Raw genomic sequence first — 26283 nt, 5'->3', positions numbered from 1 at the left:
ATAAGTAAGTCATTAATAAGCAATAAATGAAAACAGTCCTAACTAGGCTGACTCTAAAAGACAGTATATAAGTACTGTGTCATACTTAAAGAAGTAGAAATATTCCCACACTTCCAAGTGAAAAAAAAAGCATCTTATGTATTTGAACATTTGAAACATCCTATAGTTGTAGTTCAGTTCACAGCAGAAAGCCTTTTTCTCTCTACCTCTCAAAATGAAGAAATCATCAAAATGCATTTTCTTCCTGCCTTTCCCCACCCCCAATAAACTTGACATCCTCTAATGTTCTGAGAATATTTTCTACCTTACTAGGTATTCGTTTTACGTTTATTCAAAAATTAGTCAAAGAAAAAAAATTTCTGCAGTTATAGGACTACTTAACTTTCCTCTTTTATGATCTCCCAGTGGAATAGAAAAGAATATAGCTATTATGGTTCTTAAGGTTTTTTTGATGTGCTTGGCTATGAGCTCACCTGAGAGTCAGCTAGCAGTTCTAAGCAATTTCAAACAAAAACTACTTTGAATCCTGTGTCCACAATTATTGAGTCCCAGCCTTCAATGTCCCTGATATGTATACTAGTGCATTTGCTTCAGAAAATAAATGTTCAAACAAAATTGTTGAAGAGCAGCATGAAACACCCAGGATAATATAATAGGGTTCTCGGTCACATAAAAATTAACAGACAAGTTCAACTAACATCACAAACAGCCAAAACCCTTATTGAACACAGAGCGTGTGCACACTGTGAGTGTGATCAGAGTCTATGACCCACAAATCTCTTCCCACAAGCCCAGCTAGTGGTTCCAAAGTGCCTCGCCTATACAGCTTACTGATGTGGGCACCAAACTAAAAATGTGTGCTGTTGACATAATGTGAGTCCCCCTGAGATTTGCTAAGAGCTTGTCCATGGTCACTCAGACAACCTTCCAAAGGTACTTCAAGAGCCACTTCTGCTGTTTGTCGTCTCCCAAGGCCATCACTCCGGGACAAGTCCAGTGGGGGACAGCCATTGTGCTCAGCACAGCCATTGACGTGGGCCAGAGGCAGTGCCCCGGGGGGACAGCACAGCTGCTTGGCGCAGCCCTTGGAGATGCAGGGTGAGCTGCAGAGCAACTGCAAGTCCTTCTGCCCCAGGGGTCCCTTCAGGTCCACCTTCTCAAACTGGATGGTCACATTGTGGATTCCCGTGTTGTGGAAGATTTCTCGAATTTTTATACTGGCATCCTGATCTCCCCCGTCCTGCTGATACTTGATGTGCAGAGTGGCAATGATCTTCCCACTTATAAGTTCCCAGATGTGAACTTCATGGACACTGCTAATTCCAGGCACGGCAGAGAGCTTACTCACTAGAATAGGGCAAAGAAAACAATAGCCAAGGTGAGGGCTCCATTTGAAACATGGAACCACCACGGGAGGATAGGGTCCCCTTAAGCATTCTCACCAGAATGATGTAGTAACTAAGAATAACAGGAAGCAAAATAGCTGTACCGTGTATGGCTACATCTTCCCATATATTTTCCCATAATAATCTTCTTCTTCCTCTCTGAATTCCTCTACCATATACTGTTAGCCCATAAAAGGTAATTCAAGAAAATAAGTTTCATAACAATCCTCCCCACAAAATGCCCAGGGTGGTTGAGTTTACAGGGCATTCGACGCTCTGATGGACTGGCGTGGGAATATAAAGTAGGATGCCTTTTTTAAAGGGGATTTGGCAATGTGGATCAGAAACCTTAACCAGGGATTCCCTGGTGGCGCAGTGGTTAAGAACCTGCCTGCCAATGCAATGGACACGGGTTCGAGCCCTGGTCTGGGAAGATTCCACATGCCGCAGAGCAACTAAGCCCGTGAGCCACAGCTATTGAGCCTGCGCGTCTGGAGCCTGTGCTTCGCAACGGGAGAGGCCGTGACAGTGAGAGGCCCGCGCACCGCGATGAAGAGTGGCCCCCACTTGCCACAACTAAAGAAAGCCTGTGCACAGAAACAAAGACCCAACACAGCCAAAAGTAAATAAATAAATTTTAAAAAACAAACAAAAAAAACCCTTAACCAGCAATTCTAATACTAGGAATTTAACTGAAACAAATAACCAAATATTTATGTACAAGAATGGTTTGGACAATGCTTTTTGTGTTAATGAAAAAAATGGAAATCGTTAAATCAATTATGTGATAGAATATGATACAGCTGTGAAAAAGTAAGTTGCATATTTAAGGATATGAGAAAGTGTATATAATGTATTTTTAAGTGAAAAAGCAAATAGCTATAATGTACATGTGGTAGGTGTGATATTTTTCCTCTTTTTTTTAACATCTTTACTGGAATATAATTGCTTTACAATGTTGTGTTAGTTTCTGCTGCATAACAAAGGGAATCAGCTATATGTATATATATCCCCATATCCCTTCCCTCTTGAGTCTCCCTCCCACCCTCCCTATCCCACCCCTCTAGGTGGTCACAAAGCACAGAGCTGATCTCCCTGTGCTATGCGGCTGCTTCCCACTACCTATCTATTTTACATTTGGTAGTGCATATATGTCCATGGCACTCTCTCACTTCGTCCCAGCTTACCCTTCCCCCTCCCCGTGTCCTCAAGTCCATTCTCTACATCTACATCTTTACTCCTGTCCTACCCCTAGGTTCTTGAGAAACTTTTTTTTTCTTTAGATTCCATATATATGTATTAGCATGTGGTATTTGTTTTATTCTTTCTGACTTACTTCACTCTGTATGACAGACTCTAGGTCCATCCACCTCACTATAAATAACTCAATTTTGTTTCTTTTTATGGCTGAGTAATATTCCATTGTGCATATGTACCACATCTTCTTTATCCATTCATCTGTCGATGGACACTTAGGTTGCTTCCATGTCCTGGCTATTGTAAATAGCGCTGTGATGAACATTGTGGTACATGACTCTTTTTGAATTATGGTTTTCTCAGGGTATATGCCCAGTAGTGGGATTGCTGGGTTGTATGGTAGTTCTATTTTTAGTTTTTTAAGGAACCTCCATACTGTACTCCATAGTGGCTGTATCAATTTACATTACCACCAACAGTGCAAGAGGGTTCCCTTTTCTCCACACCCTCTCCAGCATTTATTGTTTGCAGATTTTTTGATGATGGCAATTCTGACTGGTGTGAGGTTATACCTCATTGTAGTTTTGATTTGCATTTCTCTAATGATTAATGCTGTTGAGCATGCTTTCATGTGTTTGTTGGCAACATGAATATCTTCTTTGGAGAAATGTCTGTTTAGGTCTTCGGCCTATTATTGGATTGGGTTGTTTATTTTTTTGTTATTGAGCTGCACGAGCTGCTTATATATTTTCGAGATTAATCCTTTGTCAGTTGCTCCATTTGCAAAGAATTTCTCCCATCTGAGGGTTGTCTTTCTGTCTCGTTTATGGTTTCTTTTGCTGTGCAAAAGCAAGTTTCATTAGGTCCCATTTGTTTATTTTTGTTTTTATTTCCATTTCTCTAGGAGGTGGGTCAAAAAGGATCTTGCTGTAATTTATGCCACAGAGTGTTCTGCCTATGTTTTCCTCTAAGAGTTTTATGGAGTCTGGTCTTACATTTAGGTCTTTAATTCATTTTGAATTTATTTTTGTGTATGGTGTTAGGGAGTGTTCTAATTTCATTCTTTAACATGTAGCTGTCCCGTTTTTCCAGCACCACTTATTGAAGAGGCTGTCTTTTCTCCATTGTATATTCTTGCCTCCTTTAACAAAGATAAGGAGACCATATGCACATGGGTTTATCTCTGGGCTTTCTACCCTGTTCCATTGATCTATATTTCTGTTTCTGTGCCAGTACCATACTGTCTTGTTTATTGTAGCTTTGTAGCATAGTCTGAAGTCAAGGAGCATAATTCCTCCAGCTCCGTTTGTCTTTCTCAAGACTGCTTTGGCTATTCAGGGTCTTTTGTGTTTCCATAGAAATTGTGCAATTTTTTGTTTTAGCTCTGTGAAAAATGCCATTGGTAGTTTGATAGGGATTGCATTGATCTGTAGATTGCTTTGGGTAGTAGAGCCACTTTCACAATGTTGATTCTTTCAATCCAAGAACATGCCATATCTCTCCATCTGTTTGTATCATCTTTAATTTCTTTCATCAGTGTCTTATAGTTTTCTGCATACAGGTCTTTCATCTCCTTAGGTAGGTTTATATCTAGGTATTTTATTCTTTTTGTTGCAGTGGTAAATGGGAGTGTGTCCTTAATTTCTCTTTCAGACTTTTAATCATTAGTGTATAGGAATGCAAGAGATTTCTGTGCATTAATTTTGTATCCTGCGACTTTACCAAATTCATTGATTAGCTCTAGTAGCTTTTTGGTAGCATCTTTAGGATTCTCTATGTATAGCATCATGTCACCTGCAAACAGTGACAGCTTTACTTCTTCTTTTCCGATTTGGATTCCTTTTATTTCTTTTTCTTCTCTGATTGCTGTGGCTAAAACTTCCAAAACAATGTTGAATGATAGTGGTGAGGGTGGGCAGCCTTGCCTTGTTCCTGATCTTAGTGGAAATGGTTTCATTTTTTCACCATTGAGAACAATGTTGGCTTTGGGTTTGTCATATATGGCCTTTATTATGTTGAGGCAAGTTCCCTCTATGACTACTTTCCAGAGGGCTTTTATCATAAATGGGTGTTGAATTTTGTCAAAAGTTTTTGCTGCACCTACTGAGATAATCATATGGTTTTTTGCCTTCAATATTTTAATATGGTGTATCACATTGGTTGATTTGCCTATATTGAAGAATCCTGGCATTCCTGGGGTAAACCCCACTTGATCATGGTATATGATCCTTTTAATGTGCTATTGGATTCTGTTTGCTAGTATTTCATTGAGGATTTTTGCAGCTATGTTCATCAGTGATATTGGCCTGTAGTTTTCTTTCTTTGTGACATCTTTGTCTGGTTTTGGTATCAGGGTGATGGTGGCCGGCCTCATAGAATAAGTTTGTGAGTGTTCCTCCCTCTGCTATATTTTGGAAGAGTTTGAGAAGGATAGGCGTTAGCTCTTCTCTAAATGTTTGATAGAATTTGCCTGTGAAGCCATCTGGTCCTGGGCTTTTGTTTGTTGGAAGATTTTTAATCACAGTTTCAATTTCAGTGCTTGTGACTGGTCTGTTTATATTTTCTATTTCTTCCTGGTTCAGTCTTGGAAGTTTGTGCTTTTCTAAGAATTTGTCCATTTCTTCCAGGTTGTCCATTCTATTGGCTGTAGAGTTGCTTGTAGTAATCTCTCATGATCCTTTGTATTTCTGCAGTGTCAGTTGTTACTTCTCCTTTTTCATTCCTAATTCTGTTGATTTGAGTCTTCTCCCTTTTTTTCTTGTTGAGTCTGGCTAATGGTTTATCAGTTTTGTTTATCTTCTCAAAGAACCTGAAAAAGGTTTTATTATTTAGTTTTTATTTTGTTTTACTGATCTTTGCTATTGTTTCCTTCATTTCTTTTTCATTTATTTCTGATCTTATACTTATGACTTCTTTCCTTCTGCTAACTTTGGAGTTTTTTGTTCTTCTTTCTCTAATTCCTTTAGGTGTAAGGTTAGATTGTTTGTTTGAGATTTTTCTTGTTTCTTGAAGTAGGATTGTATTGCTATAAACTTCCCTCTTAGAACGGCTTTTGCTGCATCCCATAGGTTTTGGGTCATCGTGTTTTCATTCTCATTTGTTTCTAGGTATTTTTTGATTTCCTCTTTGATTTCTTCAGTGATCTCTTGGTTATTTAGTAGTGTATTGTTTAGCCTCCATGTGTTTGTATTTCTTTTACAGTTTTTTTCCTGTTATTGATATCTAGTCTCATAGCGTTGTGGTCGGAAAAGATACTTGATACGATTTCCATTTTTTTAAGTTTACCAAGGTTTCATTTGTAACCCAAGATATGATCTATCCTGGAGAATGTTCCATGAGCACTTGAGAAGAAAGTGTATTCTGTTGTTTTTGGATGGAGTGTTGTATAAATATCAATGAAGTCCATCTTGTTTAATGTATCATTTAAAGCTTGTGTTTCCTTATTTATTTTCATTTTGGATGATCTGTCCATTGGTGAAAGTGGGGTGTTAAAGTCCCCTACTATGATTGTGTTACTGTCAATTTCCCCTTTTATGGCTGTTAGCATTTGCCTTATGTATTTAAGTTCTCCTATGTTGGGCGCATAAATATTCACAATTGTTATATCTTCTTCTTGGATTGATCCCTTGATCATTATGTAGTGTCCTTCTTTGTCTCTTGTAATAGTATTTATTTTAAAGTCTATTTTGTCTGATATGAGAACTGCTACTCCAGCTTTCTTTTGATTTCCATTTGCATGGAATATCTTTTTCCATCCCCACACTTTCAGTCTGTATGTGTCCCTTGGTCTGAAGTGAGTCTCTTGTAGACAGTATATATATAGGTCTTGTTTTTGTATCCATTCTGCCAGTGTATGTCTTTTGGTTGGAGCATTTAATCCATTTACATTTAAGGTAGTTATCGATATGTGTGTTCCTATTACCATTTTCTTAATTGTTTTGGGTTTGTTATTGTAGCTGTTTTCCCTCTCCTGTGTTTCCTGCCTAGAGAAGTTCCTTTAGAATTTGTTGTAAAGCTGGTTTGGTGGTGTTGAATTCTCTTAGCTTTTGCTTGTCTGTAAAGCTTTTAATTTCTCTGTTGAATTTGAATGAGATCCTTGCTGGGTAGAGTAATCTTAGTTGTAGGTTTTTCCCTTTCATCACTTTAAATATGTCCTGCCACTCCCTTCTGGCTTGCAGAGTTTCTGCTGAATAATCAGCTGTTAACCTTATAGGGATTCCCTTTTATGTTATTTGCTGTTTCTCCCTTGCTGCCTTTAATATTTTTTCTTTGTATTTAATTTTTGATAGTTTGACATGTGTCTTGGTGTGCTTCTCCTTGGATTTATCCTGTATGGAACTCTCTGTGCTTCCTGGACTTGACTGAATATTTCCTTTCCCATATTAGGGAATTTTTCAACTATAATCTCTTCAAATATTTTCTCAGTCCCTTTCTTTTTCTCTTCTTTTTCTGGGACCCCTATAATTCAAATGTTGGTGCGTTTAATGTTTTCCCAGAGGTGTCTGAGACTGTCAATTCTTTTCATTCTTTTTTCTTTATTCTGCTCTAGAGAAGTTATTTCCACTATTTTACCTTCCATATCACTTATCCGTTCTTCTGCCTCAGTTATTCTGCTATTCATTCCTTCTAGAGAATTTTTTATTTCATTTATTGTGTTGTTCATCATTGTTTATGTGCTCTTTAGTTCTTCTAGGTCCTTGTTAAATGTTTCTTGTATTTTTGTCATTCTATTTCCAAGATTTTGGATATCTTTACTATCTTTACTCTGAATTCTTTTTCAGGTAGACTGCCTATTTCCTCTTCATTTGTTTGGTCTGGTGGGTTTTTACTTTGCTCCTTCACTTGCTGTGTATTTCTCTGTCTTCTTATTTTGCTTACCTTTCCTTTTTTTAAATAATGAAACATCAGTGTATATATATATACACACAAAAATGATTTTTTTACATAGATTAAGTCTTGTTTTATTGAATGACTGACATAAAATATTAAGAGTGGTAATTTCTGGGTGGTAGGATTATGAAAGATTTCTATTTTCTTATTTTGGCTCTTCTATATTTTCCATACTTTCTAAAATTAGTATGTATTCAGAAAGATGGTATTGAACAGTGATTATGAACAACCTGTAGCCAGATAGAGTTTGAATCCCAGTTAATCATTTACTACCTGCATGACCTTGTAAAATTTACCCAGTCCCTCTGTGCCTCGGTTTCCTTATCTGTAAATTAGGAATGATAATGACAGTACCTCATAAGTTTATTTTAAGGATTAAAATGAGTTAATATAAGTAAAGCACTTGGACAACATTACCTAGCATGTAATAAGTATCAAAAAAGTGTTGCTATTGTTCTTACAATCTAATTTTTTAATATCTGCTTTTCAATATATATATATATTATTTTGTTAAAAGGCAATATAAGCCAATATATATCACAAGTTGCTTTGTATATGCTTATTTTGTTTTTTCCATTGGCAAACAAGCCCCTGGAAGGAAAATGATGCTATATATCTGCTCCTCGGAGACTCTTTTACCTCCATCGTCCTCTGCCTGCAGCACTGGGCAAAAAGTAGGCATGCAGGACAGTCACACTGTATATCATGCCTGTAGGGGGAAAGGCTAGCCATAGCTATTCCATATATTAAGACCCATCAAATCTAATTTCAGCTATTTGTCATGAAATAAGGTCTTCCAACTTTCAGCTGCATAGTGGGCCTGGGCTATAGTTCATGTTTACTGACTCACTGATGAAGTAATGATACATAGAATAATAGCAAATATTCATAAAAAATTTTTTCCTATAAAAACTTCATCTCCATTTAGAAACACTAGAACTAAAGTTGCACATTCAGTTTCTCACCAACATCTGGAGAGTTCCCATTCAGACATTCTATAAAGTCTATAAAAATGTTATATCCTCAGATGCACATAAACTCAAGTGAGAGTTTGACCTTCTATTTGAGCAAAGCAAAGAAACAGATTCCACTACTGAATGAGTGAATTTAAATATGGTCCATTTTACTGTGTTATAGGACACACAGTGCCTTGTGTGCCCACAAAAATCAGTTAACTAAAAAGCAGGATCTAGAATAGGAAGGAATGACTCATGTTTTCAGAATAGGGGGAATAAAAATCAAGTCCTGGGCAAAGTGGCCTTATCTGAGTTAGAATAAATCTCTGACATGAAGGTAAATAAATAGCCCAGGAATAGGTATTGCCAAAGCAACACATTCTTAAAAATTTGCAGTAGAGTCAGAGAATGATGGGCCAAAAAAGACCTTTGGTTCTCGGAGCTGTGAGTCATCTTAGTAGCAGCAGTCATCTACAAAACATGTGAGGATGTCTCTATTGCTTTGTGATTTAAAGTATTTCAGGATACAGAAATCAAACACTGCTCTGAAATAATGCTGGCCCTTTGGCCTGAAGAACATTCACTGGGCAGTGGTTCAAGATAAGAATTGCATGACTTACTCAGCTCTTCCATGTTGACGCCTTTGGGGACCATCTGCAGCAGAATGGCAGCAGTCTCCTTGATGAGTGGGAAGGCAGATGACAAAATAATGATGACCATGATGACAGTCAGGCTGGGGTCAATGTAGCACTGCCAGTTACATGGGTCCTCATGTTTCAGGGGAAGCACATAGAATATGATGGCTGTAATCACCACAACCACCGACCCCAGGGCATCTCCCATCACATGTAAAAGTACCCCTGTGGGGAAGAAAGAAAGACCAATAAAGCCCACGTGACACTCACTGACTTGGCTTCCCATGTCTATGAATACCTGTTGCTATTTGTTCTCTGTGCAGGCTGGATTTGAAAGCAAAAAGCAATGGCCACTACTGCACAGAAAACAAAACCTCAGGCCACCATCCCAGGGTCCAGAGAACCTGGAACAGTCTAGGAAGATTCTGAGCTGCAGACACCTGCGGGAAGAGGGACTGTGCCAGTTCAAGGTGCCACATTGCTGTGACCTACCACCCATCAGAGGGCACCAAGCAGGAAATAGACACTATGTAAATGGTTTCTTTTTCTTTCAGACAGGTGTCTGTGATTTAAATTGTTTCAAACATTTCTTTTTTTTTGTGGGGGGTAGGTGCCATGCCACGTGGTTTGTGGAATCTTAGTTCCCCAACCAGGGATCGAACCCAGGTCCACAGCAGTAAAACCACAGAGTCTTATCCACTGGACCACCAAGGAATTTCCAAACTTTTTTTTCCTAATTGAAGTATAGTTGATTTACAACGTTGTGTTAGTTTCTGGTGTACAGCAAAGTGATTCAGGTATACATATTCTTTGTCATATTCTTTTCCATTATGGTTTGTTACAGATAAATATAATATTTATATTTATTTATTTATTCTTTGTCTTCCCTCTACCTTGATCCATTTTCCCTTTCCCTAAATGCATCTACCTACTTCTCACTTAGCCTGTGGTCACTTAAACTGCCTTTGGTTTAAGAGGTCCTCCACAGTGTCCAGCAACATTCCCACTAAATAAAGAGCCCTTTGTAACAATAAAATAATTTAAATTCTACAGATAATAACAAAAATTGTGGATGCCTTTACTTAAGGGAACCACTTCGAAAGTTTTCGGTTATGATACAGAAAGCATGTAATACTAAAGAAGATCTAAGTGTCCAATTGTTTGTTGGACATAGACTGAACTGGGATTTAGTAAATGGAGTGGAGATTTGTTAGGATTATAAAGTATAAACACAAAGTTTTTTTCTTTACAGAAAGCAACATCAGAATCTTTCTTTCCAAAGTATGGTTTGCAGACCAGAAGCACCAACATCACCTAGAAGCTTCTGAGAAAGGCAGAATCTCAGGCCCCACCTCTGATCTACTGAATCGATTCTGCATTTTAATAAGATCCCCAGGTGACTGAAATGCACATAAAAGTTTTCAAGGCACTGCTCTAGAAGAAAGTATATGGATTAACCCTCCATGTATCCCAGATTCACTCAGTAGAATTAATAATCATCCAAAATACTAACAACTCACTCATGGCTGCAACTGAATAGTTTCAATTAGAAGAGGCTACTTCCTCCTGGCAGCACTTCTAAGATTCTGAGTAGCATCATAGGTCGAATGGCATTTTGTAAACACACTAAATGTAGTTTGTGGCAACCTCCCCCCGCCCCCCAAAAAATACAAGAATAAAAAGAATCCCCACATCTCCTTCTGGCTGAGTGTATACTTACGGTAATAGGGTCCCGATTCAATAAATACATTAAGTAGTCCCATTTTTAAATTCTGTGCCCCCTTCTTCCCACCCCACCCCTATGGGAGCTTCTTACTCCCTAGTCCCTGCCCTCAGCCAAAAAGAGAAACTCAAAATGTTCCCAAGAGTTGGTCTCTACAGCTTGTTTCTCCAGGAGGAACTGAAGATCAAAGTTTTAACCTTCTCCAGGACAGTAAAAAATACTACCATAAAAATATGAAGACCAAGACGCAAGAGGGAAGGGATATGGGAACAGATGTATATGTATAACTGATTCACTTTGTTATAAAGAAGAAACTAAAAAAAAAAAAAAAAAGAGAGAGAGAGTGAATCCTAAGAGTTCCCACAAGAAAAAGAATTTTTTTCTATTTCTTTATTTTTGTATCTACATGAGATGAAGGATTTTACTAACTTTATTGTGATAATCATTTCATGATGTATGTATGTCAAATCATTATGTTGTACACCTTAAACTTAAACAGTGCTGTATGTAAATTATATCTCAATAAAACTGGAAGAAAAAAATGCTGAAGGAAAGCTGTCAGGCTATAATTCTATTTCCAATTAAAATCCCTCAAAATGAAGGTGAAATAAAGCTTGGAGTTAAAAATATATATATATGAAGACCAAACATTTCCTATATGCACTCAACATCATTTTCACAGCCTGAGACTATCTGTTATTCTCTTTTTCATGGATGTCAGCCTCGTTTCCTCCATTAGACTATAAGTAACATGAAGGTGAGGGTCGTACCCTGCATTTCCTTTGTTTGTATTTTAGCACTGGAGGCATACAATCTAGGCACTCAATAAAAAACAGTTTTCTGGTTGGTCAGTCATAACTCCCACGACATAGAGTACCTTCTGCCTTTTACTTAATTATAATAACTGTAATGCTAGCTAACATATATGCACCAGACATTGTTGTAAGTATGTTGCATGTATTTACACATTAAGTCCTCTTAAGGACTCTCTGAAGTGGTTACTCTCTCAACTCTACAAATGAGGAAACTGAGGCACAGAGTAGCTTAGTAACTTATCCAAGAGCACACAGCTAGAAAGTGTTTGTGTGGGGATATAAATCTCCATAGTATGACTAGAGAACCGTTGTGCATCCTGCCCCATCTAAGTCCTAAATTCCAGTTTCAGGTTCTCCTTCTGAGAAATCTCACTACTGGACCCTAAGAATTATATAAAAGAGTGTTCAAACTTATTTTTCACATAATCCACAGTAAGAATCTTATTTTGCATCCTAGCCCAGGCACAAACACACACTGAAACAAATGTTTCTTGAAAAAACAAAACCTATCCTTACATGGGATTTATTATTATTTTCTATTCTATTTCATTCAATTCTAGTTAGTTTTCAAAAGGCTGATCATACTCTACTAAATTGATTTTACAACCCAAACTATTGTGACCTTCAGTCTGAAAAACTGCTTACAGCTTCATTTCACTAAATTCCTGAGATATTGCTGTGTGTTTTCTGGCCTCCCATGCAAAGATGGTCATTATCTTCTGGGGACCTCAGTCCACTGGCAGGATTCTGGGTAAGTGCGTCAGTAACTTCCAGAGGGAGGATTATTCCCTGTGATGAGAAATCTCAAGAAAGGCTCCTCAAGAGATGGGCAAGACTTCGAAGAGGAGACAGACTTCAAAAGGCAACAGTGGGGGCTTCCCTGGCGGCGCAGTGGTTGGGAGTCCGCCTGCAGATGCAGGGGACGCAGGTTCGTGCCCTGGTCCGGGAAGATCCCATATGCCGCGGAGCAGCTGGGCCCGTGAGCCATGGCCGCTGGGCCTGCGTGTCTGGAGCCTGTGCTCCGCAATGGGAGGGGCCTCTAAGCAGAGAACTCAAAGGAGGCTGCAGAAGAGCATGTGCTTGTCAGGCAACGTGGGAGACGGGTGCGCTACATTTACAGTCACAGACCTGACAGTCTCTGTGAGTCATGGATCTTGTGAAAGTCAACCTCTCTGAGCAGCAAGATTCTCACTGGTGAAATGGGAATAAGAATAACATCTGTCTCACTTCTTGAAGAGGCTAGTTCTGAAGAGGACGTGATACTAGAAAAAAATGTGTATAAAAATCTAACGAAAACATAGCCGGTGTGTGTGTGTGTGTGTGTGGCCGGATAAACTGTTGAAATACTGCCGTGATTTGCTTTTTGCTACTGACTGTCAGGACCATAGAATAACAGAGTCAGTAGAATGCTTGGAAATTAATATGACCTAATCTGTAGCTCTGAAACTTGTTAGTGACTCAGCTATCTTGAATACATTTGTGTTGCATGTTGCCATCTCAAAGACTTTCAGGGATAATGTCTTATTATCATGCTAGTCAAAAGATGTTTTATTTTGTTATTTCTATGTCTAGCTGAAATTTGAGTCACTTATTATGCATATATAATTTATAATAAAAAATAAAATGTAGAAATTAAAAAAAAAAAAGGATGTGAAACAACGTCTGAAAACCCACTGAGAAGTAAGTGCACAGAACTGATGGGAAGGCAATTCATTAAGTGAATCCTCTGTGCTGTTCCCATCAGCCATGTATCTCTCACAACAACACAGAGATGTCAGCACTGCTATTATCTCCCTTATGTAGGTAAGGAAACTGAAGGTCCAAGAGGGAACGTTACTTGCCCAAGGTCACATAGCTAGTGGAAGGCAGAGACAGAACTCAAACCAGATCCGCCTGCCTAAGCCCTCCTCACCCCACTATACGTGTGTCTTATATGGTGGTGAGACAGGCTGGGACCTGGGACCCTTTGCTGCAGTGCTTGCACCTGGACAAATGTCTCCTTGAGCAACAAAATCAACAAGCTCACTTGTATGTGGCATCTTAAAAAAAAAAAAAAAAAAACAAGCTCACAGATACAGAGAACAGATTGGTGGTTGACAGAGGTGGTGGAGGGGTGGGCAAAATGGGTGAATAGAGTCAAAAGGTACAAACTTCCAGTTATAAGATAAATAAGTCATGGAGATGCCATGGACATCAGGGTGACTATAATGATGAACCTAGTGGCAGGGCAGGAATAAAGACATAGACATAGAGCGTTGACTTGAGGACACCGGTTGTGGAGGGGGAAGCTGGGACGAAGTGAGAGAGTGGCATGGACATAGATACACTACCAAATGTAAAACAGACAGCTAGCGGGAAGCAGCCGCATAGCACAGGGAGATCAGCTCGGTGCTTGGTGACCACCTAGAGGGGTGGGATAGGGAGGGTGGGAGGGAGACGCTAGAGGGAGGGGATATGGGGGCATATGTATGCATATGGCTGATCCACTTTGTTGTACAACAGAAACGAACACAGTGTTGTGAAGCAATTATACTCCAATAAATGTGTATTAAAAATAATAAATAAAATAAGAAAAAAATAATAATACTGTACCATATATTTGAAAGTTGCCAAGAGAGTAGATCTTAAAAGTTCTCATTATGAGAAAAATAAATTGTTACTGTGCATAATGATGGATGTTAACCAGACACTGTTATTCATGTATTTATATTTATACTGTGGTGATCATTTCACAATACATACAAAGATAGAATCATTATGTTGTACACCTGCAACTAGTGTTATATGCCAATAATATCTCAATTAAAGAAAGAATAAAAAACAGAATGTGCTTTGGAAAGGTAAAGTGCTATGATGGTGAACTCCATCTTAAAAACCCATTAAATATATATATAGAGAGTATATATGTTATTAATATATATTATATATAATATATTAATAACATATATACTCTATATATTTATATTTAAACTGAACCTTAAAAAAAGGATAAACTAAAGGATTATGAGTTTTCATCACAGATCCTCTTTCCGAAAAGATTCACCGCCATGTTTTTTAGGAATTCCCCTGTTGCAGTTAAATTTTTTTAACTAATTCATTTAGAAATTTTTAGGAGCTCATGTGCTGCTGTTGGTCTTTTCTGATTTTCCCTCCAGATTCATTCTGGATACCACTTTGTAAAACAGATGTGAGACTCTCAGAAATGAAGGCGTTTCCTGCATTATTTGTTTTTCTTTGTATTATTTACCTCTAAGCCCCACTGCAGGCTTCCTCAAACCATCTAAAGGTAAAGGGCTGCATCACTTTTGTTGAAATTCTCCATCAGATTGGGAAATGGGCTTTCTTGAATCACTCTGAAGCAAAATCTGTGCCCAAGAAGCTGGAAAGGGGAGATGTAGTGTACCATGTTGGTGTCTGATGAGAAACCCACTTTTGAACTCCCAGGGCTCAACTATGCCCTGGGTTTGTGACCTTGAGCACATGGTAGGAGGGATGAAAGTCATGTGCCTTCCTCTGTCTCCCCAGAACCCCCCTCTTTGTACCTTGAGGTGGAAACTCAACTGAACCAACAGACCGTCTCAGGAGCAGTTTTCTGGCCAAAAAAAGTGAGGCAATGAGGGTCAGTCAGCAAGTTCACTTGGGGCATAACTTTGGATATATCCCACCTACTCTCTTCCAACCTTTATCCAAATGATATCCAATTCAAACAGGCTGCATTTTATCTTAGCAATATCCACGGGCGGGCAAAATCAAGCAGTAGCATGCCAGGGATCTGTGAGACTCTGGAGCAGGCAGCGTGAGCATGGGTCTAAGTGGAGCAAGGATAAATCATTAGCAACTCTGTCTCCCCCATAATCAATGCCGTGATTAGGCAAGAGACCTAGGTAATAGTCTCTGCATGTAACCAGCCTACTTTCTAACACACCTATGAAAAGGCAAACAGAAATGAAGAGTCCAGCCCAGTCCATGCGTAACACTGAAAAGGATTTCAGCTTGACCCCAAGTCAATCCTACCTCTGATATTCAGGGCTTCGGACTTTTTCTCCTTTTTCATAGTCTCTTCTGGTTCATTCTGCGTAGTCAGGGAATCACCTGCATTCAAAGAAGAAACCTTGTGTTGTGTATAAGTTCTACAAACAAAAAGAACCAATAGACTCAAAAAAACGTTTCGTTATTTTCAAAGCCCACTACCTCATCAGCCCCCCCACCTCTCCAAACACACAGCCCAGAGTGGCACATTTTGGCCTTTAAATCAGCCTTGTGATTCACCTTTGGACTACCTTCACACTTTCATTCAAGTTCAAACAAACAAACAAAAAAAGAGGCAGTGGGAATCCACCCCCAACCCCAAACTCCTAACTCCCAGGGGGATGGAAGGATGGGTAAAGGGGGAGGGAGAAAAACAAAGTGCAGATAGTATCCAATGGAGGAGGGAGAGGTGGGGAGTGCTATCTGTTGCCCAATAAGAATAACTGATTTCCGAGAGAATCAATACTCCTATACAAAGAGAATAGGGGGAGGGGAAAAGAAGCAAAGGGGGCCCTAGGACCCAGGAGGAAAAAGAAAAGAAATCGGGGGAATACGTTCAGTTAGCGGCACAGACTTAAAGCCGGCCGGCAGAGGAAATAGTTGTGGGGTTTTTTTGTGGGTTTTTTTTGGTTTGTTTGTTTTTTGTTTTTAAAGCAGACAGGTAAAAAGAGGGCGTGGGGCGAGGAGGAAGGGACCGGGCGCGCGGGGGAGGGAACGGCAACGCCGTCCAGAAGATGCAACCGAAAGGCACCTGCTACGTTGGAGAACACGGTCGCCCCCTTCTCGTCCTTCCTGTCCACCGAGGCCACAGGGAGGGTCACGGCCGAGTCGCGGCCGGGGGCTGGCAGGGCGGCGGCGTGCCAGCGGCCCTCGGCGCCTTGGGGACCCGGGAAGACGCCGCGAGGGCCGCCCCCGGCCGCCGGCTGCTGATGCCGCTGCTGTTGGCGGCGGTGGCGGCGGCCGCAGCAGGCGAACCAGGCGGCGCAGTCCCGGAAGATGAGCAGCCCTACCACATTGACGGCCAGCCCCAGGGCGCCCACGATGAGCACCAGCTCGGGGTCATCGATGCGCTCGGGCCGGGCCAGGCGCAGCACGGCCTCCACGAAGATGGTGAAGCAGAGCGCGGTAAGGAAGACGGCGTTGCCGAGCGCGCCCACCACCTCGGCGCGGGCGTAGCCGTAGGTGGCGCTCAGGCTCCCGCGGGGGCGCCGGGCGATGTAGCCGGCGCTCAGCCCCACGCACAGCGAGATCAGGTCCGACAGCATGTTGAAGGAGTCGGACAGCAGCGCGATGGAGTTGCCCAGGTAGCCCGACACCAGCTCGGCCACGAAGAAGGCGACGGTGAGCACGAGCATGAAGAGCAGCCGGCATGTCTTGCCCGAGTAGCGGCCCATCCCCGCCCGGCCGATATCCCGCCGCCACAGGTGGGGCGCGGCGCCCTGGACTCTGCCGAGGCCTGGTCCCCGCCTCCCGGGCCGCCCTGCCCGCCGGCGCCCGGGCTTCTTATAAGGCGGAGGCGGAAGCAGAGCGGCCCCGGTCCCCGCACGTCCAGAGTCTAAAGGAAGGGCCGAGCGGCCGTATCTAAGGGACCTTTTGCCGCCTCCCCGACCCCTGCCCCTCCCTCGCGGCTGGGCCTCCCTTGGCACGTGGCCACGGGCCAGTGTCTGTCCTTCTAAGGACGGAAGTGGGCAGAGAGGAGAGCTGCCGAAAAGAGGGGGCGTGCCTGGATGACACCCGTCACAGACACCCCCTAAACACAAGTGGTGTTCACCCGACGACCCCTTTTCTCCAGTCCCTCTGATCATCCGTGCCGTGACTGTTGGCTTTTAGTGATAAGGACCTTGACTGCTGCGGGGTGTGTTCGCAGTGGTGGACGTGAACACCTTCGCGTACGTGCCCAGACACCGATTCATTACAGATTCCCTAATAAGCTGGGAGCACCGACCCGTCCCACCCTGCCCTTCCGGGTGCTTCCTGCCTTGCATTTTGCGAAGTTTGAGCTGATTGCTCACTTGGCGCTCCCGCTCCAACACCACACGTGGTATAGCTATTTTACCCTCTCTTCTTGCTCACAGCCTTCCTAATGGGCACACTATCGCTCCTGTCACCCCCTCATGGCCCAGCATCATCCCTGTCCGCCTTTAGGAACTTGGCTCCCAAGGTCGCCTTCCAGAGGTGAACTGCAGGCAGCCCTGGGGGAGAGCTCAGATCACACTTCTGTGAGCCTGGCACTCCCTCCCAGCTCTCAGAAATGCAGTTTCTCTGTCATAGGTGCAGGTCCCTTGGCCACCAAAGAAGACAAGGCTGGCCTCCTCTGTGTACCTGTCTCCGTTCTCCATTGGAGAGAATATTTTCCTCACCCCCATGGGTCCCTCCCAGCATGACCTGATAGAGTTCAGTGACTGACCTACGTGAAGGCTTATTCCAAATAGAGCCTTTCTGTTGGCAACAGGCTGTGTTCCAAGTAAACGTTACCTAGATAAGGACTGTCACCAGGACTCGGGGAAAAACCAAGGATCGGGGTCCTTGAAGATGGGTGTTTGCTCTTGGTCAGTTCAGGGAGCGGGGTGGAGGAACCTTGCAGGTTTCTTTATTGGTTTGTTTTGGTTTTATACTCTTGTCTCATTCCGAAAAAGATCTGAGGGTGAAGTCTGATGATCTCTCTTCTCCCTCCCCCATTCCCAGCCCCTGAACTTTAACCATTCCTAAAAAAACACATCTGCTTTTGGCTTGGAGATGAATAAAAATGTCTCACTCCAAAATAGCCACAGAATCCATTCAGGGAACATTCTAATTCTAGTCCCATTCATTGCCTTAGCCTTGTAAAGCATGATTTTGTCTTTTAATGGTCCCCAAGGATCCTTAACAAGATGCAAAAACTTCTTGGATCTGAGGGTCCCACCTTATACAAGATGAGCCTCGAAATTCTGGGAACCTGTGATGCATTCCCTTCCCACCTCCAGGAAAATATCCCTACACTGAGAACTTGAGGAAATTGATCATTTAAAGTCTTCTCTAGGGACTTCCCTGGAGGTCCAGTGGTTAAGACTCCGTGCTACCGATGCAGGGGACGCGGGTTCGATCACTGGTCAGGGATCTAAGATCCCGCATGCCTCATGGTGCGGCCAAAAATAAAATTAAAAAAAAAACCACACCACCGTTATTTCAAAAATAAATCAATAAATAAAGTCTTCTTCAAAAATTAGTATTAAAATGATCAAAAACTAAAAAGCAGTAAAGATATATAGGCTGATGAAAGTTTTGAGGCTGAATGGTCTTGCACAAGTTCCTTAATTGTCTGGGCCTGTTTTCACTACTGTAAAATGAGGGTAATAATAGTGCCCTCTCATAAGGTTGTGAGGATTGAAGGGGTTAATAGGTGTAAACTGATTATAACAGTGCTATAGTAACAGATTATAATAGTAAGCACTCAATAGATGTTAACTGCTTATTAAAAAAAAAAAAAGAAGCAGACAGGAAGAAAAAGAAGGTGTGGGATGAAGAAGAGAGTGGGCAAGAGAAGGGAAGAATGAAGTGGTCCAGAGGGCCACATGATGGCATTAATATTGGTATTAATATTAGTAATACTTAGCCAATATTAGTAATAATTAGTAATTAGTAATAATTAGCCAATATTAGTAGTACAGCATGTGTAACAAAATTGCTATTGAGCCACAGATGACACACTCTAACACAAGAAGAAGCTATGCCCAAGTACTGCAGACTATGAAACCCCTGAGACATGTAACCTATGACAGAAAGCCAAGCAGTCAAAATAAGGGAGAAAGGCCTTTTGGAGATCACTTGACAGCACTAACACAGTCCCCGCTGATTGCATTTCTCTGTCATTCACAACTGCAAGAAAAACCTGACAGCAGCAGAAATATATCACTTGTGTCTGTTGCCCAGTCATTCTCCTAACCAAAGTCATATAAGAAGAATTATGTCATTGCCCTGGGAGGGCAGTCAGTGGAACTAGAAAGCCAGCGGCTGACGAAGCGTAGTGCCCTGCCCAGGGCCTAGTTCCTAACTTCAAGGAAGTCTAAAGACTAAGGGTGTCAACCAAAAGCACTTAAGGAAAATGTTCTGATATATATAGTTATGTGTATATGTATATACATACATGTTGCTGTGTGTACATATATATATATAGTTGTGTGTAAATATACATATATACAGTTTGTGTGTGTGTGTGTATGTATACATGCACATCTATATGTATATAGGTTATACATATATAATCTAAATTAATTGCCAAAAATTTAGACTGCATCTTATAGTTACTATGAATTATGAGGTTTTGGTAGCTTTTTTTAAAAATTTTTTTAAATTTATTTTTTATTTCTGGCTGTGTTGGGTCTTCGTTGCAGTGTGTGGACTTCTCATTGCAGTGGCTACTCTTGTTGAGGAGCAGCGGCATGTGTGATCTTCCCGGACCAGGGCTTGAACCCGTGTCCCCTGCACTGGCAGGCAGACTCCCAGCCACTGCACCACCAGGGAAGTCCCTTTTTGTTTTTTTAATTTTTATTGGAGTATAGTTGATTTACAATGTTGTGTTAGTTTCAGGCATATAGCAAGTGAATCAGTTATACATATACATATATCCACTCTTTTTTTTTAGATTCTTTTCCCATATAGGCCATTAAAGAGTATTAAATAGAGTTCCCTGTGCTATACAGTAGGTCCTTATAGTTATCTATTTTATATATAGTACTGTGTATATGTCAACTCCAATCTCCCAGTTTATCCCTCCCCGCCGACCCCAGGATAACTATAAGTTTGTTTTCTACATCTACAACTCTATTTCTGTTTTGTAAAGTTCATTTGTACCATTTTTTTATTCCACATATAAGCAATATCATATGATATTTGTCTTTCTCTGTCTGACTTACTTCACTCAGTATGCTAATCTCTAGGTCCATCCATGTTGCTGCAAATGGCATTATTTCATTCTTCTTTATGGCTGAGTAATATTCCATTGTGCATATATACCACATCTTCTTCATACATTCCTCTGTTGATGGACATTTAGGTTGCTTCCATGCCTTGGCTATTGTAAATAGTGCTGCAATGAACATTGGGGTGCATGTATCTTTTTGAATTATGGTTTTCTCCAGATATCTGCCTAGCAGTGGGAGCTTTTGGTTATTGAGCTCTGACTCTCTGCCTAGCCCTTGTGCTGAGTACTTTATAGTCATTATCTCATTTCATCCTCACAACACCCCATAAAATAAGTACAGGAAGACTTCAGAGATATTGTGGGTTCGGTTCCAGATGACCCCAATGAAGGCCAATGAAGCGAATATCACAATAAAGTGAGTCACACAGAATTTTTGGTTTCCCAGTGTATTTAAAAGCTATGTTTACACTATACTGTGGTCTATTAAGTGTACAATAATAGCATTATGTCTAAAAATGCAATGTACATAACTTGATTAAAAATACTTTCTTGCTAAAAATGATAACCATCACCTGAGCCTTCAGCGAGTCATACTAGTAACATAAAGATCATTGATCACAGATCCCCAAAACAAATATAATAATAATGAAAAAATTTGAAATATTGTGAGAACTTCCAAAATGTGACACAGAGACACGAAGTGAGAAAATGCTATTGGAAAAATGGCCCCAATAGACTTACTCGATGCAGGGTTGCCACAAACCTTAGATTTGTAAAACACAAAATATCTGTCTACCAAGCACAATTAATCAAAGCATAAAAAAAAATGAGGCATGCCTGTACTACTTTATAGGTGAGGAACCTAAAGCCCAAAGATTTTAAGTAACTTGCCTAAGATCACACAATCTGTAAATGATAGAATAGAGATATGATCTAGGCATCAAATTCTTGAGTGTACTTTCTTCGCCCCCGCAATATACTAATTTGATCATTTTTAACACTTCTTTTGTTCTAAACAAATGAAAGGACTTTAAGTTCACCGTTTACTAGTACAGAACTTGATGTGCTACAATTCATAAAGTCGGATTATGACACCCAAAATTCTTTTTACGTTGGTGTTTGACCCAGAAACTAAAAGACCATTTTTTTGTTTTTTGTTTTAGAAATTGAAAGCAGCTGTTTTTGTTTTCATTTTTTAGTTCTCTTTGACAAGGGATGATGCTCCCTTCAGGGAAAAGAATGGACATCTTGTCCAAGGCACCAAATTCTTACTCAAAAGAAGAGGTAGTTCTTTTCCCCCACAGTATCTGTCTCCAGATTGTAAATACATCATCAAAGGCTGGAGCCTTCTCATCATTAGCCCAGCGCCAAACATGCTAAGTGCAAAACAAACATGATGACTTTTCAAAGGGAAAGTGCTTCTCCAGGCAGCTGAGGAATCTTGTGTACAAATCAGTTCTTCATTGATGAATTTATATAATATGTATATTTGTAACACAAAGGAATTTTTCTACCCAAAAGTATGCATTTTGTCCCTCAGAAGATTTTTAGAATGCATTAAATTTAAGAGATGCTTTAATTGAGATGACTATTTTTTTAATGATAGAGTCAGGAGATATGAAAAAGATAAAAATTAGGTTGATTGGGAGAAGTACTATCAACGTTTGAGTTGCAGCCCATGAGAAGGAGGCGGCTCTAATATGAATTTTGAGCTGTGCCATCAGCCTGCGGAGTGGCATCTCCATGGTTTCTCCAAAATGTCACGTCTTCTTTTATTAATTAATTAATTTATTTTATTTATTTATTTTTCTTTGCGGTATGCGGGCCTCTCACTGTTGTGGCCTCTCCCGCTGCGGAGCACAGGCTCCGGACGCGCAGGCTCAGCAGCCATGGCTCACGGGCGCAGCCACTCCGCGGCATGTGGGATCTTCCCGGACCGGGGTACGAAACTGTGTCCCCTGCATCAGCAGGCAGACGCTCAACCACTGCGCCACCAGGGAAGCCCTGCTTTTAAGTATTGATAACTATGAGTAAAGCTGCTATAAACATCCATGTGTAGGTTTTTGTGTGGACATAAATTTTCAACTCCTTTGGGTAAGTACTAAGGAGCATGATTGCTGGATCATATGGTTAAGAGTAGTAAATTTAGTTTTGTTAAAAACTGCCAAACTGTTTCACACAGTGGCTGTAATCATTTTGCATTCCCATCAGCAGTGTTTCACAGTTCATGTTGCTCTATGTCCTCACCAGCATTTGGTGTTGTCAGTGTTCCATAGTTTAGAGATTCTAATAGGTGTACATGTGAAGCATGCTTATTTGCCACGTGTTTATCTTCTTTGATGATGTGTGTTAAGGTCTTTGGCTTATTTTTAATATGATTAGTTGTTTTCTTATTGTTGAGTTTTAAAAGTTCTTTGTATATTTTATCTAACAGTCATTTATCAGCTGTGAATTCTGCAAATATGTTTTTCCAATCTGTGACCTGTCTTCTCATTCTCTTGTCTTTTGCACAGCAGAGATTTTTATTTTAATGAAGTCTAGTTTATCAATTCTTTCATGGAATGTGTCTTTGGTGTTGTATCTAAAAAATCATCACCATACATCAGGTCATCTAGGTTTTCTCCTATGTTATCTTCTAGGAGTTTTATAGTTATGCAATTTACATTTAGGTCTCTGATGCACTTTGAGATAATTTCAGTGGAGGGTATAAGGTCTGTGTCTAGATTTATTTATTTTTGCATGCGATGGTCCAGTTCTTCCAGCACCTTCTGTTAAAAAGGTTATATTTGTTCCATTGTATTAGCTTTAGTTTTATATTTCAGTTGGCTTAATGCTTACTAAGAGTCTTTTCATACCATGGCTTTTGAATTTCTGAACTCATCTTCATTCGTATTTTGGTTGACCAGATAATTTAGTGGTTTTTTTCAAGTATTCTTGTGATGGAGATATATATATATATATATGGTCTTTATGTTGCCTTTATAAATGAACAAAACTTAGATGGGTATACAATTCTTAGGTTCATGTTTTACTTTATCTCTCAGGACTATGTAAACATTGATTCACTGTATCTTGGCACTGCATGTTGTTGTAAAGAAATCTGAATCCAGCGTGACATTTGCTCCTTGTAGATGAGTTTGTTTTTTGCCTGGATGCCTATGGGATTCTTTCTTTTGCCTGATATTCAGAAACTTTCACAGAATGTATGCATTGATTGCACCATATCAATTTTCCATTTTGTTTTGCAGATTTTCTTATCTTCCTTTAGAATATTTCAGAATAAATTCTTCTATTATATCTTTGAATATTTTTTTCTGATACATCTGTCTGCTTTCTACCTCAGGAAACACCTAGTATGTACATGAAGTACCTCTATTGTTTGTTTTTTGTGTCTATTATCTTCCTCCTAATTGCTTTAAATTCCTTGGTCAGTTTCTCAAGCTTGCCTTCCACATCATCTATTGCTTTCCATAGTGCTTATTCTATGTCTCACTGCTTCCAAAATGGTTTTTCATTTCTGTAATATTTTTTTATCTTCCATTTCCCCCCCTGAGTTCTGACGGTTCATGTTCATTGTTTTAGTTGAAAACAGCTTCTGTCACCTGGGTTATTATTCTTCCATGTATTTTTCATCTGCCTTTTTGCTGGTTCCTTTCTCACTTTTTCTCTGTAGTATATGTGTGTGTTCCCACATTGGGTCTTTGCTATTTATTAAGCACCTTTGAGTGGGGCACTTAGCTCCAAGTCTGCTGATAGTGTGGGAAGGGGTGGAGGAGGGATCAAGACATAGGTATCTGGTGACTTCAGGTTGCACATGTCTCAGAACTTCCTTACCAAATATGCTTCTTCCCATCAAGGTAAGTAGGTCACCGACAGATGGTCTACAGGTTGGATCCTTCCAGCTGACAGTTTTTTGTTTGTTTTAAGGAGACCCTCTATTCCCCAAGCTTCACATTCCCCACAAGGGCACCTCCCCGGGAGTAACATTCCTGCCCACTTCCTGTCACTTGCCTGCCCTTTCCCAGAGGCAGGATAACTGCCTGGGTTAGTAAGCATGGGGGAAAGAGTGGCGCATACCCAGATAACCTCTTCTGGCCTGTCTTTTTCAGATTTGCCTTCCCTCAGAGACCTGCAATCCTAGACATGAGGGAAACTAACCAGCAGGATCTGTCCTGTGGAGGGAGGTCTGGGACTGGGTGGGTGAGTTTAATTCTGGGATGAACTATTAAAAAGCTCTTTGCTGCTACACATCTAAGCCATATCCTGTAATATGTCATATCTATACTAAAGTTGGTGTTATGTTCAACTATCATCTGTCTCTTACCTATCAATTGCTTCCAAACCTAGGAGAGTAAGAAAGGGGTGTTCTTAATTAGTACCTAAAGCCCTAACATACCGGTGAGTTGGCAGGAACCTTGAGAAGGATAAAGGTGAGAATCTAGAGGCCAAACTAACACATGGAGATTGAGGCTTCTGGTGAGGCCAGGGCAGGCGCTGTTAAGTTTTAGGTCTCCAGTAAGTGTGAGCCAGGCAGGATTTTGACCTTGGCAAATCAAAGCAGCTTATTGCCTACAGAAGAATGGTTGTTGTTATAGATGTTTTAATAGGCCTTTGAGAGCATGAGTTTTTAAGACTGTTTTTTTACTATGTGCTTCAGTCTTAAGAAAGTGAGAGAGAGAGTAGTTTGCTCTCAAAAACAAGGACATTGCACCACAGGAAGAGAGAGTTTTCTTCAGGCTAGACAAATGCAGAAAAGAAAAGGAGATGCACATCTATCTAAATATACTTAAAGAGGGGATTAGATTAGATCAGACTGGGAACTGAGAACCAAAGATATCTTTCAGAGACAGGAAGCAAGATTTCAGATGGCTGACTGGCATCTAGGAATGCACTTCACCACCCCCAGAGGGAACCAGATGCAGGGACCTATTAAAAGTCATCCTCTTAGAACAGACTTAGAGTTGCCAAGGGGTGGAGGGGAGGGATGGACTGGGAGTTGGGGATTAGCAGATGCAAACTATTATATATAGGATGGATAAACGAGGTCCCACTGTATAGCACAGGGAACTATATTCAATATCCTGTGATAAACCGTAATGGAAAAGAATATGGAAAAGAATGTAAATATATGTATAACTGAATCACTTTGCTGTACAGTAGCAATTAACACAATACTGTAAATCAACTATATTTCAATAAAATAAATTTTTAAAAGATTTTTAAAAAGAGTCAATAGTCTTAACAAAAAAGGCATCCTCTTAAAGCTATGATACCATCTGAAATAAAAGCAACTGGGGAATACAGCAATTGTCCCACATCTGCCCCATTGTCATATGCTGGGGATGCGGAATGCAGGCCCTTTCTTTGTTGCTTTAGTTCACAGATCTTCAGGGGGGGTGGAGGGGAGAAGACTTAAGGAGCTGCATCTGAGGAGCCTCATTTGCCCTGGGCCCTGAGTAAGATGACAAGATCCTGAACGTGAAGCTAATGCCCTATGAGATGAGACTGTAGGGGTTTGGGGAGCAGTGAATGATTTTGTATGTGGAAATGATGTGAACTATAGCTGGAGGGCAGACTGTGCAGATCATTTTTTCCAAAGATGCCCACAACCATATCTCCTATTCCACAGGGAGGCCTTGATGCTTCTATCCAGAAGTGGGTCTGAGGGCTTGATTCTCCTTGCATCTTGTCACTTGCTTGTAACCCATACACTCTGAGGTTGGGCCAGAAAAGGCATTGAGGTGTCTACCTTG

At 40.7% G+C, this 26283-nt stretch overlaps 1 protein-coding gene across 3 annotated transcripts in view; it reads right to left on the bottom strand.

Annotated features, from left to right (window-relative positions):
- Positions 1 to 666: 666 nt before the first annotated feature.
- The window catches only part of SLC30A10 (solute carrier family 30 member 10), a gene marked incomplete at its 5' end in the record, with an annotated part of 38860 nt that continues 13243 nt past the window's right edge, over positions 667 to 26283 (bottom strand). Inside the window, 4 exons of one of the 3 annotated variants that reach the window (XM_079698240.1) lie at positions 667 to 1347; positions 9049 to 9288; positions 15616 to 15693; positions 16382 to 17024. In XM_079698240.1, coding sequence (XP_079554366.1) covers positions 848 to 1347; positions 9049 to 9288; positions 15616 to 15693; positions 16382 to 17024 — 1461 coding nt within the window. In that variant the 3' untranslated portion in view covers positions 667 to 847. Of the gene's footprint in view, positions 1348 to 9048; positions 9289 to 15615; positions 15713 to 16381; positions 17025 to 26283 lie in introns of those variants that run through there. The other 2 variants (XM_079698241.1, XM_079698242.1) reach the window with 2 other exon arrangements.

This window comes from Hyperoodon ampullatus, assembly GCF_949752795.1.
Source record: "Hyperoodon ampullatus genome assembly, chromosome: 2".
NCBI classification, from domain to species: domain Eukaryota; kingdom Metazoa; phylum Chordata; class Mammalia; order Artiodactyla; family Ziphiidae; genus Hyperoodon; species Hyperoodon ampullatus.
This window is presented reverse-complemented; position numbering and strand designations above follow the sequence as displayed.